Below are 14919 nucleotides of genomic sequence, written 5' to 3'. Positions count from 1 at the left end.
ATTGGCACGTCAATTGGACTCCGTTTGGTATTCCTTTTCTGTAAAACTCAAAAAAAAACAAGGAAAAAACATAAACTAGCACTGGCATTGGGCTCTAGGTTAATAGGTTAGTCCCAAAAATCATATAAAATAGCATATAAATGCATATAAAACATCCTAGATGGATAATATAATAGCATGGAACAATCAAAACTTATAGATACATTGGAGACGTATCAGCTTCTTCACGGGAGTGGCAACTTGCTTGCCATTCTTTTTGAAGTTCCCCTTATTTCCCTTGCCTTTTTTTCTTGAAACTAGTGGTCTTGTTAACCATCAACACTTGATGCTATTTCTTGATTTCTACCTTTGCTGATTTCAGCATCGCAGAGAGCTTGGGAATTATTTTCGTCATCCCTTGCATATTATAGTTCATCACAAAGTTCTAGTAACTTGGTGATAGTGACTATAGAACTCTATCAATCACTATCTTATCTGGAAGATTAAATCCCACTTGATTCAAGCGATTGTAGTACCCAGACATTCTGAGCACATGCTCACTAGCTGAACTATTCTCCTCCATCTTGTTGGCAAAGTACTTGTCAGAGGTCTCATACCTCTTAACACTGGCATGAGTCTGAAATATCATTTTCAACTCTTGAAACATCTCATGCTCCATGGCGTTCAAAACATTTTTTAAGTCCCGGTTCTAAGCCCTAAAGCATGGTGCACTAAACTATCAAGTAGTCATCATATCGAGCTTGTCAAACGTTCATAACGTCTGCATCTGCTCCTGCAATAGGTCTGTCACCTAGCGGTGCATCAAGGACATAATTCTTCTCTGCAGCAATGAGGATAATCATCAGATCACGGACCTAGTCCGCATCATTGCTACTATCATCTTTCAACATAGTTTTTCTCTAGGAACATATCAAAAATAAAACAGGGGAGGTATAAGCGAGCTATTGATCTACAACATAAATATGCAAATACTATCAAGACTAAGTTCATGATAAATTAAGTTCAATTAATCATATTACTTAAGAACTCCCACTTAGATAGACATCCCTCGAGTCATCTAAATGATCACGTGATTCATATCAACTAAACCCTGTCGGATCATCACGTGAGATGGAGTAGTTTTCAATGGTGAACATCTCTATGTTGATCATATCTACTATATGATTCATGTTCGACCTTTCGGTCTCCAGTGTTCCGAGGCCATGTCTGTACATGCTAGGCTCGTCAAGTTTAACCCGAGTATTCCGCACGTGCAAAACTGTCTTGCACCCGTTGTATGTGAACGTAGAGCTTATCACACCCGATCATCATGTGGTGTCTCGGCACGAGGAACTGTCCCAACGGTGCATACTCAGGGAGAACACTTATACCTTGAAATTTTAGTGAGGGATCATCTTATAATGCTACCGCCGTACTAAGCAAAATAAGATGCATAAAAGATAAACATCACATGCAATCAAAATATGTGACATGATACGGCCATCATCATCTTGTGCCTTTGATCTCCATCTCCAAAGCACCGTCATGATCTCCATCGTCACTGGCTTGACACCTTGATCTCCATCGTAGTGTCGTTGTCGTCTCGCCAACTATTGCTTCTACAACTATCGCTAACGCATAGTGATAAAGTAAAGCAATTACATGGCGATTGCATTTCATACAATAAAGCGACAACCATAAGACTCATGCCAGTTGCCGATAACTTTTACAAAACATGATCATCTCATACAATAACGTATATCACATCATGTCTTGACCATATCACATCACAACATGCCCTGCAAAAACAAGTTAGACGTCATCTACTTTGTTGTTGCAAGTTTTATATGGCTGCTACGGGCTTCTAGCAAGAACCGTTCTTACCTACGCATCAAAACCGCAACGATTTTTCATCAAGTGTATTGTTTTAACCTTCAACAAGGACCGGCCGTAGTCAAATTCGATTCAACTAAAGTTGGAGAAACAGACACCCGCCAGCCACCTTTATGCAAAACAAGTTGCATGTCTGTCGTTGGAACCGGTCTCATGAACGTGGTCATGTAAGGTTGGTCCAGGCCGCTTCATCCAACAATACCGCCGAATCAGAATAAGATGTTGGTGGTAAGCAGTATGACTATTATCGCCCACAACTCTTTGTGTTCTACTCGTGCATATCATCTACGCATAGACCTAGTTTGGATGCCACTGTTGGGGATCGTAGCATGCAATTTCAAAAAAAAATCTACGCTCATGCAAGATCTATCTAGGATATGCATAGCAACGAGAGGGGAAGAGCATCTTCATACCCTTGAAGATCGTAAAGCGGAAGTGTTTATCAACGCGGTTGATGTAGCGTATGGCACCTCCGCGTTCAGCACACGTTCAGCTCGATGACGTCCTCGCCTTCTTGATCCAGCAAGACAGGCGAAGTAGTAGATGAGTTCCGGCAGCACGACGACGTGGTGGCAGTGTTGGTGAAGAACAATCTCCGCAGGGCTTCGCTAAGCACTACGAAAACTATGACGGAGGATAAACTAGAGGGGACGGGGTTGCCGCCACATGGCTTGGTGATTCTTGATGTGTTCCGGGTGCTAGCCCCGCCCCTCTATTTATATGTTGACCCCTGGGGTCGAAACTTGGAGTAAAAGCCTCCTCAAAGTCGGTTTTTCCCGCAAGGAAGAGTCCTTCTCGGAATTTTAGGACAAGACGCCATGGTCCTTGGCGTTTGGCCCAGGCGCCATGGGCCTCGGCGTCTGGCCCAGGGCCAGACGCCAGGGTCTCCGGCGTTTGGCCCCCTAGCCTCCGCGAAACTCCTTTTGCACCGACCTAAAACCTCGTGGGCTTCACCCCTTGGCCGAACCATATTATCCTATATATCAATCTTTACCTTTGGACCATTCCAGAGCTCCTCGTCATGTCCGTGATCTCATCCGGGACTCCGAACAACATTCGATCACCAACATACATAACTCATATAGTACTATATCGTCAATGAATGTTAAGCATGCGGACCCTACGGGTTCGAGAACTATGTAGACATGACCGAGACACCTCTCTGGTCAATAACCAATAGCGGAACCTGGATGCCCATATTGGCTCCTACATATTCTACGAAGATCTTTATCGGTCGAACCTTATGACAACATACGTAATTCCCTTTGTCATCGGTATGTTACTTTTCCGAGATTCGATCGTCGGTATCTCCGTACCTAGTTCAAACTCGTTACCGGCAAGTCTCTTTACTCGTTCCGTAATATATCATCCCACAACTAACTCATTAGTCACATTGCTTGCAAGGCTTATTATGATGTGCATTACCGAGAGGGCCCATAGATACCTCTCCGATACTCGGAGTGACAAATCCTAATCTCGATCTATGCCAACCCAAAAAACACATTCGGAGATACCTATAGAGCATCTTTATAATCACCCAGTTATGTTGTGACGTTTGATAGCACACAAGGTATTCCTCCGGTATCCGGAAGTTGCATAATCTCATAGTCAAAGGAATATGTACAAGTCATGAAGAAAGCAATAGCAATAAAACTTAACGATCATTATGCTAAGCTAACGGATAGGTCTTGTCCATCACATCATTCTCCTAATGATGTGATCCCGTTCATCAAATGACAACACATGTCTATGGTTAGGAAACTTAACCATCTTTGATCAACGAGTTAGTCTAGTAGAGGCTTACTAGGGACACTGTGTTTTGTCTATGTATCCACACATGTATCAAATTTCCGGTTAACACAATTCTAACATGAATAATAAACATTTATCATGATATAAGGAAATATAAAATAACAACTTTATTATTACCTTTAGGGCATATTTCCTTCATCTTTTTTGTGCGTCAACTTACGCGCTCACCTTAAAAAGGGAGGATATGATTATAATTCTATTTGATGTGCCAAGGTCCTTCGTGTAGCGTTGTATTAATTGCTGCATTGTCGTTCACTCGTTCTTCTCTCTTGGTTGTACTGTTTTTCTTCTCCCACCTTAATATAATACATGGAACTGTCTTATATAGTCCAAAAAACATTTAAGCTATGTTTCATTCTCCACTACAATCGTTTTGTCTCGTTGAATACTAAAAACTGAACTTATTTACAACACGTGGACAGAAGTAAGATGTTGAGACACATTGGGTTTCATGTAATAAGCTATTTTATCACTAGATTTCATTTTTCAAAACTAAATAATTCAGAGTAAAAAATAGAAATGTTCAATTTGCTATTCCCCCTGTCCCATAATGTAGTCCATATAGATTTTTTTTAAAGTCAAGCTCACAAACTTTAACCAAATTTATGGAGAAATATATTTACATCTAGAATGCCAAACTTATATCATAAGATTCATTATAAGATGAACTTTCATACTTTATATATTGGTATTGTAGATATAAATAGTTATCTCTAATAACTTGGTGAAAGTTTTCAAAGCTTGACTATTCAAAAAATCTATATGCACTACATTATGGAACGGAGGGAGTAAATTTATGTTATGTGCAGCTGCTAAAATTCATATAAAAATATATGACCCCTTGAACTTCTAAAATGGACAAATGTATGTCTATAGCTCACACACACTTACATTTATGATTTTTTAAACATTTTTCTGGAAACTCCAAGAGGAGAAAAAAAATAATACAAGGTGTAGTAGCTTTTGTGCAATTAGCTGACATTGCACCCCCCCCCCCCCCCCCCCCATTATTTGAAGAGAACATTCCTATTTCCTGAAAATATGAAATAAACTAAGGATGCACGTCATGTTGTATCATGTATATATGTTAAACATCATAAAAAATTATGGCTTCTTGTGATAATAAACCATTTTTATGTCCATAGGAATTGTTCATTTGTGTATTTCCCTCTTTTTATCCCATTTTGTTTAGATCAGAAATGGGTAAAAGATATCCATGACTAGCTCCGGTGATCTTTTTCTTTTGAAAAGGAGGTTGTACCCACACCTCTGCATCGGTTGCTACATATATAGTCCTACTAGGTCTTGTAATCTGGAAACAAACTCGGGTCATTTGCGTGTGAGTTTTTTATGGATTGTTTGGATGATTGGGAAGCAATATTTCTTTTAAATGAAGCACATGCTTCCGAGAAAACCAAGGAGTACTTTACAGTCACCAATAAGTGCAAGATAAAAGGAGGTCGATTAACTGGAGACCACATTGTCTGGGCACCTTTTTTTTCTAGCTGGCGATCTACATAATTTTCTTCTCTATGAAAGAATTTGAAGGTCGTATTCGCCAGCTCTTGGGCCAAAGTAGCATGGTCTTCAAAGATGGCTACCACACTTCCAGCAGACACTGTGAATCACTATTGTCTCAATCAGCGAAACACTTATTATCATGCTCACAAGAAATCTGAACCTTGATCTTGGTAAGCCTCCACTTTCACATTGTTGTTTAACAGTATTAAAGCTTTCGAATTTGATTGTTGATGAGCAGATTTGTAGTGGTGGAACTCCTAGTTGAGCAGAACTCACTAAGAGCAGTCCACTTCAATCGCAAGTGTTTTGATGACTTCGGGACATAAATCTTTTCCGAATCCCCTGTCTGATAGTGAAACTGTGCAGCCATTGTTGTTTAGACAGGCCTGCAAAGAATAAAGGACAACTCAGGAAATAATTATGGTCAAACAAATATATATCCTATTATAGTGATAATCGAGAAATAATTATCAAACAACTCATATGGAATGCATGGTGCTCATTATTCAAAAGCACAAAAATGCGCATGGTAGCTTCTAAATGGAAAATTAAAACTTTCTAGATGTTTAATCTAATCCTAGTTGCATCATCACCGCGGTCTGTAAATGCAGAACTGGCAGTAGTCGAATTGGAAGACTGAATTCATGCACACTCCTAAAAAAGTTGAATTTATGGTTGTCGAGTCCTGAGACTAGAAATTCAGAATCATGTGCATTTTCACATCAAGAAGCTGCAAATGTTACCTTCTTAACAACAGATAGAGAGTCTGGGTGGTGGCAGCTTCCTTGTTGGTAGGATCTGTAAGTTCCACTGGGGTCTCGGAAGCTCGCAAAGTTAACTGAAGAGATAATTTTTCCCTTGGGACAAGACAATTTTGCTTCAGATGCAACTCTACCGTCATCTGACATATTTTTATCCCAGGTCTCCATGTCAACAACTAAAGGATAGTCCTCTGACACAAAGGAGCAAACACTTGTTGCAACTCTTCTTGAGAATGTGATCTTTGTTGGATCCCCACCCTGCTCCTCAAAAACCACGAGGGTTCTGGGCCTCTTCTTCTTTGACATCGTCGTCCATACCATCAATGTCGTCGGAGCCGTAATCAAGCGTGTCAGTTAAATCCTCGACAGTGGCTATAAAGTGGGTGGCGGGTGGGAAGCAAAATTCTCCATCGTCAGCCCCTAGTTCGAATCGAACATAGTTCGACTGTGAGTCCCCCGCCAAGGACAGGTTCTTTAATGAGTTTAGCACGTCGCCCAAAGGCGAGTGCTGGAAGATGTTTGCGGTGCTGAATTCAAAGATCGATAAACAATCAAGTTTGGCATCCGCAGGCTCACATGGTTCGGAATTTATGACCGGAGACGAGTCCGGAGTTCCGGTGACACAGATGTCGTGTGAGGTTAAATCCATGTGCGGCTCCAACGCCGGGGAATCTGCGGCCTCCGTGGCGGGGTTGAGCTTTCCGTCCTTGAATGGCGCAGTCTGCTCCGGATCTAAGGCCATAGCGGTTACATGAGCTGTCTCCTGGATGCTGTCCGATAACAGATTTAGGTCATGTCCATCGGGGTGACCAGGAGTGGTTGTCGTGGTCTCGAATCCGGCGAAGATCAAGTCTCCACGAATGTCCCCAACGTAGTTCAAGCTCCCAAATCTAACCTGATGTCCAGGAGCGTAGCTTTCGATCTGCTCCAGATGGCCAAGCGAGTTGGCCCGCAGTGCGAAGCCGTCGAACACGAAGATTTGTCCGTGGAGGAAGACTCCCCCCTGGACTGCATCGTTGTAGATGGTTGAAGGAGCCATCGAACCTCTTGACGACGGCACAGTGGAACTCTCAATGAAAGCACCAATGTCGGTGTCAAAATCGGCGGATCTCAGGTAGGGGATCCCGAACTGTGCGTCTAAGGTCGATGGTAACAGGAGACAGAGGACACGATGTTTACCCAGGTTTGGGCCCTCTCTATGGAGGTAATACCCTACGTCCTGCTTGATTGATATTCATGAATATGAGTATTACAAGAGTTGATCTACCTCGAGATCATAATGGCTAAACCCTAGAGGTCTAGCTTGTATGGCTATGGTAATGAATCTCCCTTCTCCAGACTAAGTCCTCCGGTTTATATAGACACCGGGAGGATCTAGGGTTACACAAGGTCGGTTACAAAGAAAGGAATTTACATATTTGGTCGCCAAGCTTGCCTTCCACGCCAAGGAGAGTCCCATCCGGACACGGGTGCAGTCTTCGGTCTTCGTGTTCTTCACAGCCCATCAGTCTGGCTCATAGCTAACAGGCCGGACGCCCGAGGACCCCTTAGTTCAGGACTCCCTCAATCACAAATGGGTAAAAGATATTCATGACTAGCTCCGGCGATTTTTGTTGTTGTTGAAAAGGACGTTGTATTATACCCACACCTCTACATAGGTTGATACATATATAGTCCTACTAGGTCTTGTAATCTGGAAACCAACCCAAGTCATTTGCGTGTGAGTTTCTTTATGGATTGTTTGGATGATTAGGAAACAGTATTTTTTTAAAGGAAGCACGTTCTTCAGAGCACACCAAGGAGTTCTTTACAGTCACCAATAAGTGCAAGATAAAAGAAGGAGGTTGATTAACTGGAGACCACATTGTCCGGGCACCTTTTTTCTAACTGGTGAGCTACATATTTTTCTTCTCTAGGAAAGAATTGGAAGGTCACATTCGCCAGCTCTTGGGCCAAAGTAGCATGGTCTTCAAAGATGGCTACCACACTTCCAGCAGACACCGCCAATCACCATTGTCTCAATCAACCAAACATTTATTACCATGCTCCTAAGAAATCAAACCTTGATCTAGGTAAGCTTCCTCTTTCAAATTGTTGTTTAACAGTATTAAAGCTTTCACATTTGACTTTTGATGAGCAGATTTGTAGTGGTGGAACTCCTAGCTGAGCAGAACTCGCTAAGAGCAGTCCACTTCAATCGCAAGTGTTTTGATGACCCGGGGACATAAATCTTTTCCGAATCCCCTGTCTGCTAGTGAAACTGTGCAGCCATTGTTGTTCAGACATGCCTGCAAAGAATAAAGGACCACTCAGGAAATAATTATGGTCAGACAAATCTAGACTGCTTATAGTGATAATCGAGAAACAATTATCAAACAATTCATATGGAATGCATGGTGCTCATTATTCAAAAGCACAAAAATGTGCACGATAGCTTCTAAATGGAAAATTAAAACTTCCTAGATGTTTAATCTAATCCTAGTTGCATCATCACCCCGGTCTGTAAATGCAGAACTGACAGTCATCGAATTGGAAGACTGAATTCATGCACACTCCTAAAAAAGTTGAATTTATGGTTGTCGAGTCCTGAGACTAGCAATTCAGAATCATGTGCATTTTCACATCAAGAAGCTGCAAATGTTACCTTCTTAACAACAGATAGGGAGTCTGGGTGGTGGCAGCTTCCTTGTTGGTAGGATCTGCAAGTTCCACTAGGGTCTCCGAAGCTCGCAAAGTTAACTGAGGAGATAATTTTGCCCTTGGGGCAAGACAACTGTGCTTCAGATGCAACTCTGCCGTCATCTGGCATATTTTTATCCCATGTTTCCATGTCAACAATAGAAGGATAGTTCTCTGACACAAAGGAGCAAATACTTGTTGCAACTCTTCTTGAGAATGTGATCTTTGTTGGATCCCCACCCTGCTCCTCAAAAACCACCAGGGTGTTCCCCGATGGGTGAAACCATGACCTTGGTACATGGTACCTGACCATAGATAAAAGAGAAGTATGAAACACAAGAGAATAATGGCAGAACATGCTTAATTAGGATGTGAGCTCAGCAGTGCCAAATGTCATCACATTACCATCTTTGAGTTGGCTTCCCACATCCAGTCCGGCAGTTGTCTGGAGAAAATTGCCCTCTATAGTTGCAGCTAGGAGTGCACCTATCATCAGAAGAACTAGTCCTAAGCCAGTACCTCCCTATGGCATTTCCATTCAACCAGGCCAGGCCTTTCCCCATAGACTGCATGTCTAGCCCAATTGGGTCATCTCCTTGTGGAACATCAACATTTACCTAGGAGTAGTATTTTGGATTAGTATACACGTAGTAGGATGTGAAGAAATCATCAAGAATAAAGATGGTAGCATATTACCTTGTACCATGTCAAAGGTTGATCCTTTGGTGGCTCGGATTGTTGACTCCACCTTCGGTTATTCCCTTGATCGGGCTTGAACAAACTGTAGTGTTCGCCTTCCAACCCAATCTACAAACAAATACATGAAGGAAGCACGAATGAACACCTGTCTCGATTATCTCAAATTTTAGACATAAAACTCAGGATTGAAAGATATAGGTGGATACAGAAATAGCGAAGCATAATTACCGCAACTTCCATCATGTACTTGTATATTAAGTTCTCACTAGAAATTTCATACGAAGAATCTTGATGGAAATACCTTGTACGCCCAATTATTTGAAGATAAGTCCATGGTTCCATTTTCCATTCCAGAGATGTTCACAGTTGTAAGGCCCGCTCCTACCCATTCATAACGGGCTCCTGCATTCTTAGAAAGTATACACAGTTCCAAATAGATAAGCACTTTTAACTTCAAGTAATCTCACCTAACCAATAGTAGTCTCTTATAAACAAAGTGTGTAGAACAGCGGATATCTACGTGACATATCACATATGTGTGCACATAAAACAACATGGGCATGTAAAGAACACCATACATACTACTCCCTCCGTTCCTAAATATTCTCTCTGTAAAGAAATGTAAGAGTGTTTAGATCACTAAAGTAGTTATCTAAACGCTCTTATATTTGTTTACGGAGGGAGTACTTGTCTTTCTAGGCATTTCAACAAATGACTACATACGGAGCAAAATGAGTGAATCTACACTCTAAAATATGTCTACATACATCCGTATGTAGTAGTCATTTGAAATGTCTAGAAAGACAAATATTTGGAATGGAGGGAGTATGATACAATTTTAATCATTTATTAAATTAGGTGCTTACTTGCAATCCAACAGTCATACTCAATAGTGCAATTTCATTCTTCCCAGTCTTCAAGTTGATGGGCATGTGCACACTGAAACTTGATTTTGAGCCATTACCAAATGCACTACCTGAGAAAGACATCTACAAGAGATAAGTGCAATGACATGGAAACTTAAATTGAAGAGGCTGTAAATTGTAAGAAACCAGTATCTAAGGGTGAGAGACACACTGGCGGACAATGTAGGATTCGACAACCCTTCAAAAAAAAGTCACGTTCATGCTAATGTAAACAAGTGCTCTGCTTCTTAAGGATTCATATAGGATCAACTAGAACTTCAGAAACATCCTAGAGAACGTCCAGTCAAAGATGTTGATGCTAATGTAACAATTGATTTACTTCTTAAGGATTCATGTAGGATGAATTAGAACTTCAAAAACATCCCACCAAACGTCCACTCAAAGATATTACAACCTCTGTCCGGACTTAACTGTCGCTAAAATGAGTGTATCAACGCGTCTAGATACACTCATTTCAGCGACAGTTAATTCCAGACGGAGAGAATACTTTATATGGTTTCTCTGCATAAAGTAAAGAGAACATAACACACCTATAAGCATGTCATTCAGGAAAGCGTGAACACCATGGCCTTTGGAGTCGATATTAAGAATTGGATGCTTCCCACTTGTGGGGTAACTTCTGTCTACCTTAAAACTGCATTTTTATTATAAAAGAATCAGTAAAGTACAACACTTAATTGAATAGGATGGTCCAAATAAACATAAATAAATAATACTAAGACCTCTCATCTTTGGTTGATACCAGGCTTACCAACATATCCAAAGCATGAAAGCATACATGATACATAAAATAGTTCTATTATTAGACCAACCTTGTTGTGTGCCACAGGTAGTCAGTAGAGTCTTTTGTCGTATTAATATGGTCTACAAATCCATTTCGTATGAAGTCATTTTTATCCCAAATACCAATTTTCTCCGTGAAAATACTCCACTGATCAGGTTTCGATGCTTGCAAAGTTTCCGGAACCATGTCGACCATCGAAGTTTGAGATCGAACCTAAAGATGATCAATCATCAAACTGGAGTTATAAGTAAGAAAGGGTGGTGTGCTAGATATTCTGTTTCTCAGTTAGGCGTCGAATAATCTTATGTTGGCATTATACTTTTATCCTTTTCAATTCTTACGTAACTTTTTGTTTCATCTTATGAGAAGGATTATCCATTTTCACCTTTTCTGAAAATTATCCAAAGGGAAATCAAATACCTTCGCTGTGTTGTAAACCACATTATCGCAGTCAGGTAGGATGCTAACTGACCAGGCGGGAAGATCATATTCTCTCTTCCTGAAAGTGACAACTTTGTCCTTTTCTGAGTCAATGTTAGATAAGAATGCAACACATCCTCCTGAGTGATCGGTGTAAACATCGGCCTGCAAGCAGAAGTTGACACTAATCATTTGACGAGGCAGCAGACAAACATATTAGTCCACATGGGGACAAAGATGTGGAATTTTAAAAAAAGGGAATGGTAATGTTCAGTAATAGATACATTGAGGTTGACTTACGGTGGTCTGAAATTATAAAGGGAGTAGGATATATGATATACACACAAGATTGATTTTACTTATTTTTAGACAAAAAGAGCTCAAGCTTGTGAGATAAGTAAGCATATCATACATACTAGCTGGATAGATTATTTTTTAGAACACATATATATCACATATAAGCCAATAGAGGACAAAAATCTTACTTCTTGTTGAGGCCCAAGAGAAAACGACGTTGAGTTTCCATAAAGCAGACTATGTTCACACATTTTTATGGATTTGTGAAGCTCCCTCAGATGTCCCCATTTTGGAAGCCTCCTAAGGCCTGGAATTCAGATCAATGAATAATTGCAAGATTGTACTAGCTAAGGCCTAAGATTATTGAGGAATCCATAAGAGCAATATAGCCTAACCATATTCGTCAATTGGTGCATCATAGTCATAGCTAGTTGTAATGAAGGGCCCCCCAGTAGTGCGACCAAAGTTTGTTCCACCATGGTACTTGAAAAGGATAATGCAGAGCTGGTCAATTTTCACTAGGATGAAATTATCAGTAGTTACGCTACCGAGTGAATATGATTTAGATGCTTGATGGTAATTAGCAAAAAAAATCAGTGTCTTTGTCAAGTTAGAGATGAGATGTGTGATCCACTGTAATGTTAGAAACTTAGAATGTGAGTAAAGTTAGTTCTTTAGAACCAAGTTAGAATATGAAGTGTGTGCAGGGGAATACCACATAGTAATTCTGAACGGTGCCACCTTTTCCAAAGAAACGCGCAACAGAAAATGCAACATCCTCGGCGGGTCTGTGGGGATTAGCTTCACCAAAATTCTGGAACCTAAATCGAAATGGAAATTAAAAAAGCAAGGGATTATTGCTTCCACTTTTTGAGAAAATAAAAATTGATGTACATAATTTGCTTTTTCTTGTGTGTGTTACGGACGAAAAAAAAGAAGTAATTCTTAATCAATTGCTATGGAGATGTGCCAAACGCATTACCATCCTGGCCAATTCTCTGTCCAAATTTTTGGCTTGGTTGGCGAATTTGGCTCGAATTGATCGCAATAGAATGAATTACAGGTGTTTATCTGCAAATGTCACTTGCATCAATCAATAGATCAGACAAAAAAGATCTACCAATGAATCTGTAAGAACTCTATCAGAAAATAGTACTACTCTATTTCTAAATAAAAGACGTTTTGGCAGTTTATTAATAGAAACAGAGGGTATATATGTATGAACTCCCAAGCGCATGCATGTATAGATGCCAACGGGATGCTAATAGCATAACCATTGCTAAAACCTTACCAAGACATAACCCTGAAAGCAATTTTAACATGGTCCCTCCGACCTCCTCGTGTGAAAAGAGGAGGTAAGGAGTGAGTAACATGTTAAAATTTGCCGTAACCCTGAAATGCGCACTTACCATCCCTTTTTTTTTTTTGAAGTTTCGCACTTACCATCCTGGGATCAGCAGAAGTTCCATGTCACCAGCAAGGAAGTACAAGTACAGCTACCAATGATATGCTGTTTTGTTTTTGTTTTTGCTTTTGTTTTTTCCCTGCCATAATTAACAGTTGCAGTTTGGGTGATAGTAATGCTGCCGGTGCATACGACAGGAGGCACTAAACGTCAGAAACTAACCACATGATCTGGGGCATCGGACTGCTGGCACATGATCCAAGGGACGCCGGTGTTCTGAGACAGAGCCATACTAGCCGCCCACCTTGCGTATGCCTTGCCGCCAGCCCCATATGCCTGTTCGGTACCTTCATACTCATTCTCAATCTGCAATGCACAGATTCAGCTTCAGATATAATCCAATCCTGTGCAATCGCGACGAACATGTATTCCAAAGCTGTTTGAATCGTGACCTGAGCTAGGATGATGTGCCCGCCCTGCGAGGCGAAGAACCGCTCCTTCTTCATCATGTCCACGATTTTCGTCGTGAAGCCCTTCATGTGAGACTGTATCCAGAAGAAATAATATCACCAGGATTATCAGTTCATCACCCAAACCGGCGAAGTTACCACAAAACATTGCAGAATTTACAGGCCACGCTCACCTTGAATGGCTCGTTGTTTGTCCGGAACACCGTCCCGGGAATGTAATGCAGCCACACAGGCAAACCCCTAAAACCCCACAAAAAAATTAACACACAGTACACCACAGAAACAAAATCACAGTCATAATCATAATATTGCGACGGCGAAGGGGAGAGAATCGGACCCGAAGTTCCACTCGCCGGCGACGAAGGGGCCGATGCGCAGGATCAGGAAGAGCCCGGCGTCCTTGACGACCCTCGCGAACTGCACCAGATCGAACCGGTCCTCGAAGTAGTACTGCAATCCATTCAACAATCGCACATGAAAACCCCCCACGAACGGACTAAATGCAGCGCAAAATATTGAAGACCAGCGGGCGCGGCGGGCGGACCTTGCCGGGGGCGGTCTCGTGGCCGTTCCAGAAGACGTAGGTCTCGATGCAGTCGGCGCCGCCCTCCTTGGCCTCCGCCACCAGCTTGGGCCACATCTGCGAGCAATCGAAATTACTGTATTATTACTGCCGCCACAGTGCCACTGCTAGCTAGTGCATGAGCTGGGGTGGTAGGATCGTACCGCGGGGACGCTGCGCGGGTAGTGGATGGAGGTGGAGATGAGAAGGCGGCGGCGGCCGGAGATGATGAGGGAGCGGTGGTCGTACGCGACACCGGAGACTGCGGCCGCGGCGACGACGAGCAACGCATGCAGCACCAGGAGCAAGGGGAGCAGCCGGCCGGCGGCGGTGGCCATGGCTGGAGTCGAAGACTGTGGTGCCGTAGCACTGTGTGTAGACAGTACGCGCGGCGGTGGCGTTATAAATAGTGGGTGCGGTGGTGGCAAGCGAGACGCCGCGCCGTGGCGGCGGGGTCTCTCGGTACGGTGTGCCGTGGCAACTGTGCAACGGCCAGTTTCACACCATCCTACAGAGTCCGGACTTGGCTGCCTGACGTACTCGCGAAGAAGAAAATCGGCCACGGCCACGCATTCACGTACGTCACGCTGCTGGATGGCGCCAGGTGATGGCCGGCCAGACCGCGCCATGGACAAGATTACGCGACGTCGCGTTCGGCGCTCGGGCGCTCCGTGGGTGATGCGCTGCTGCATAGTCCAAGCAGAGCGGTGA

At 42.3% G+C, this 14919-nt stretch overlaps 1 protein-coding gene across 1 annotated transcript; it reads right to left on the bottom strand.

The window, feature by feature from the left end:
• Nucleotides 1–7220: 7220 nt before the first annotated feature.
• LOC125548890 (beta-galactosidase 3) lies at nt 7221–14637 on the bottom strand. The gene is made up of 19 exons (XM_048712414.2): nt 14373–14637; nt 14191–14286; nt 13984–14096; nt 13820–13886; nt 13629–13721; nt 13399–13542; nt 12754–12842; nt 12487–12592; nt 12167–12254; nt 11960–12078; nt 11475–11639; nt 11083–11267; nt 10801–10904; nt 10211–10320; nt 9646–9753; nt 9342–9452; nt 9051–9262; nt 8611–8950; nt 7221–8254 (listed from the first exon to the last, which is right to left on the bottom strand). Exons 1-19 carry the CDS (start codon nt 14544–14546, stop codon nt 8144–8146), a joined length of 2535 nt encoding a protein of 844 aa, XP_048568371.1. The 5' UTR covers nt 14547–14637; the 3' UTR covers nt 7221–8143.
• Between the last annotated feature and the right edge of the window lie 282 nt (nt 14638–14919).

This window comes from Triticum urartu, chromosome 3A (genome assembly GCF_056163025.1).
Source record: "Triticum urartu cultivar PI428250 chromosome 3A, HENAU_Tu73, whole genome shotgun sequence".
Lineage (NCBI taxonomy): Eukaryota > Viridiplantae > Streptophyta > Magnoliopsida > Poales > Poaceae > Triticum > Triticum urartu.
The sequence above is the reverse complement of the archived record's forward strand: the minus strand, read 5'-3'. Positions and strand labels throughout refer to the sequence as shown.

Coding starts and splice junctions, on each gene's coding strand:
- LOC125548890 (XM_048712414.2), bottom strand. CDS start 14,546: ATGGCCACCGCCGCCGGCCGGCTGCTCCCCTTGCTCCTGGTGCTGCAT. Junction 13,887..13,983: donor GCCGGCGAGTGGAACTTCGG/GTCCGATTCTCT, acceptor GTGGGGTTTTAG/GGGTTTGCCTGTGTGGCTGC. Junction 10,905..11,082: donor TACCTGTGGCACACAACAAG/GTTGGTCTAATA, acceptor ATAAAAATGCAG/TTTTAAGGTAGACAGAAGTT.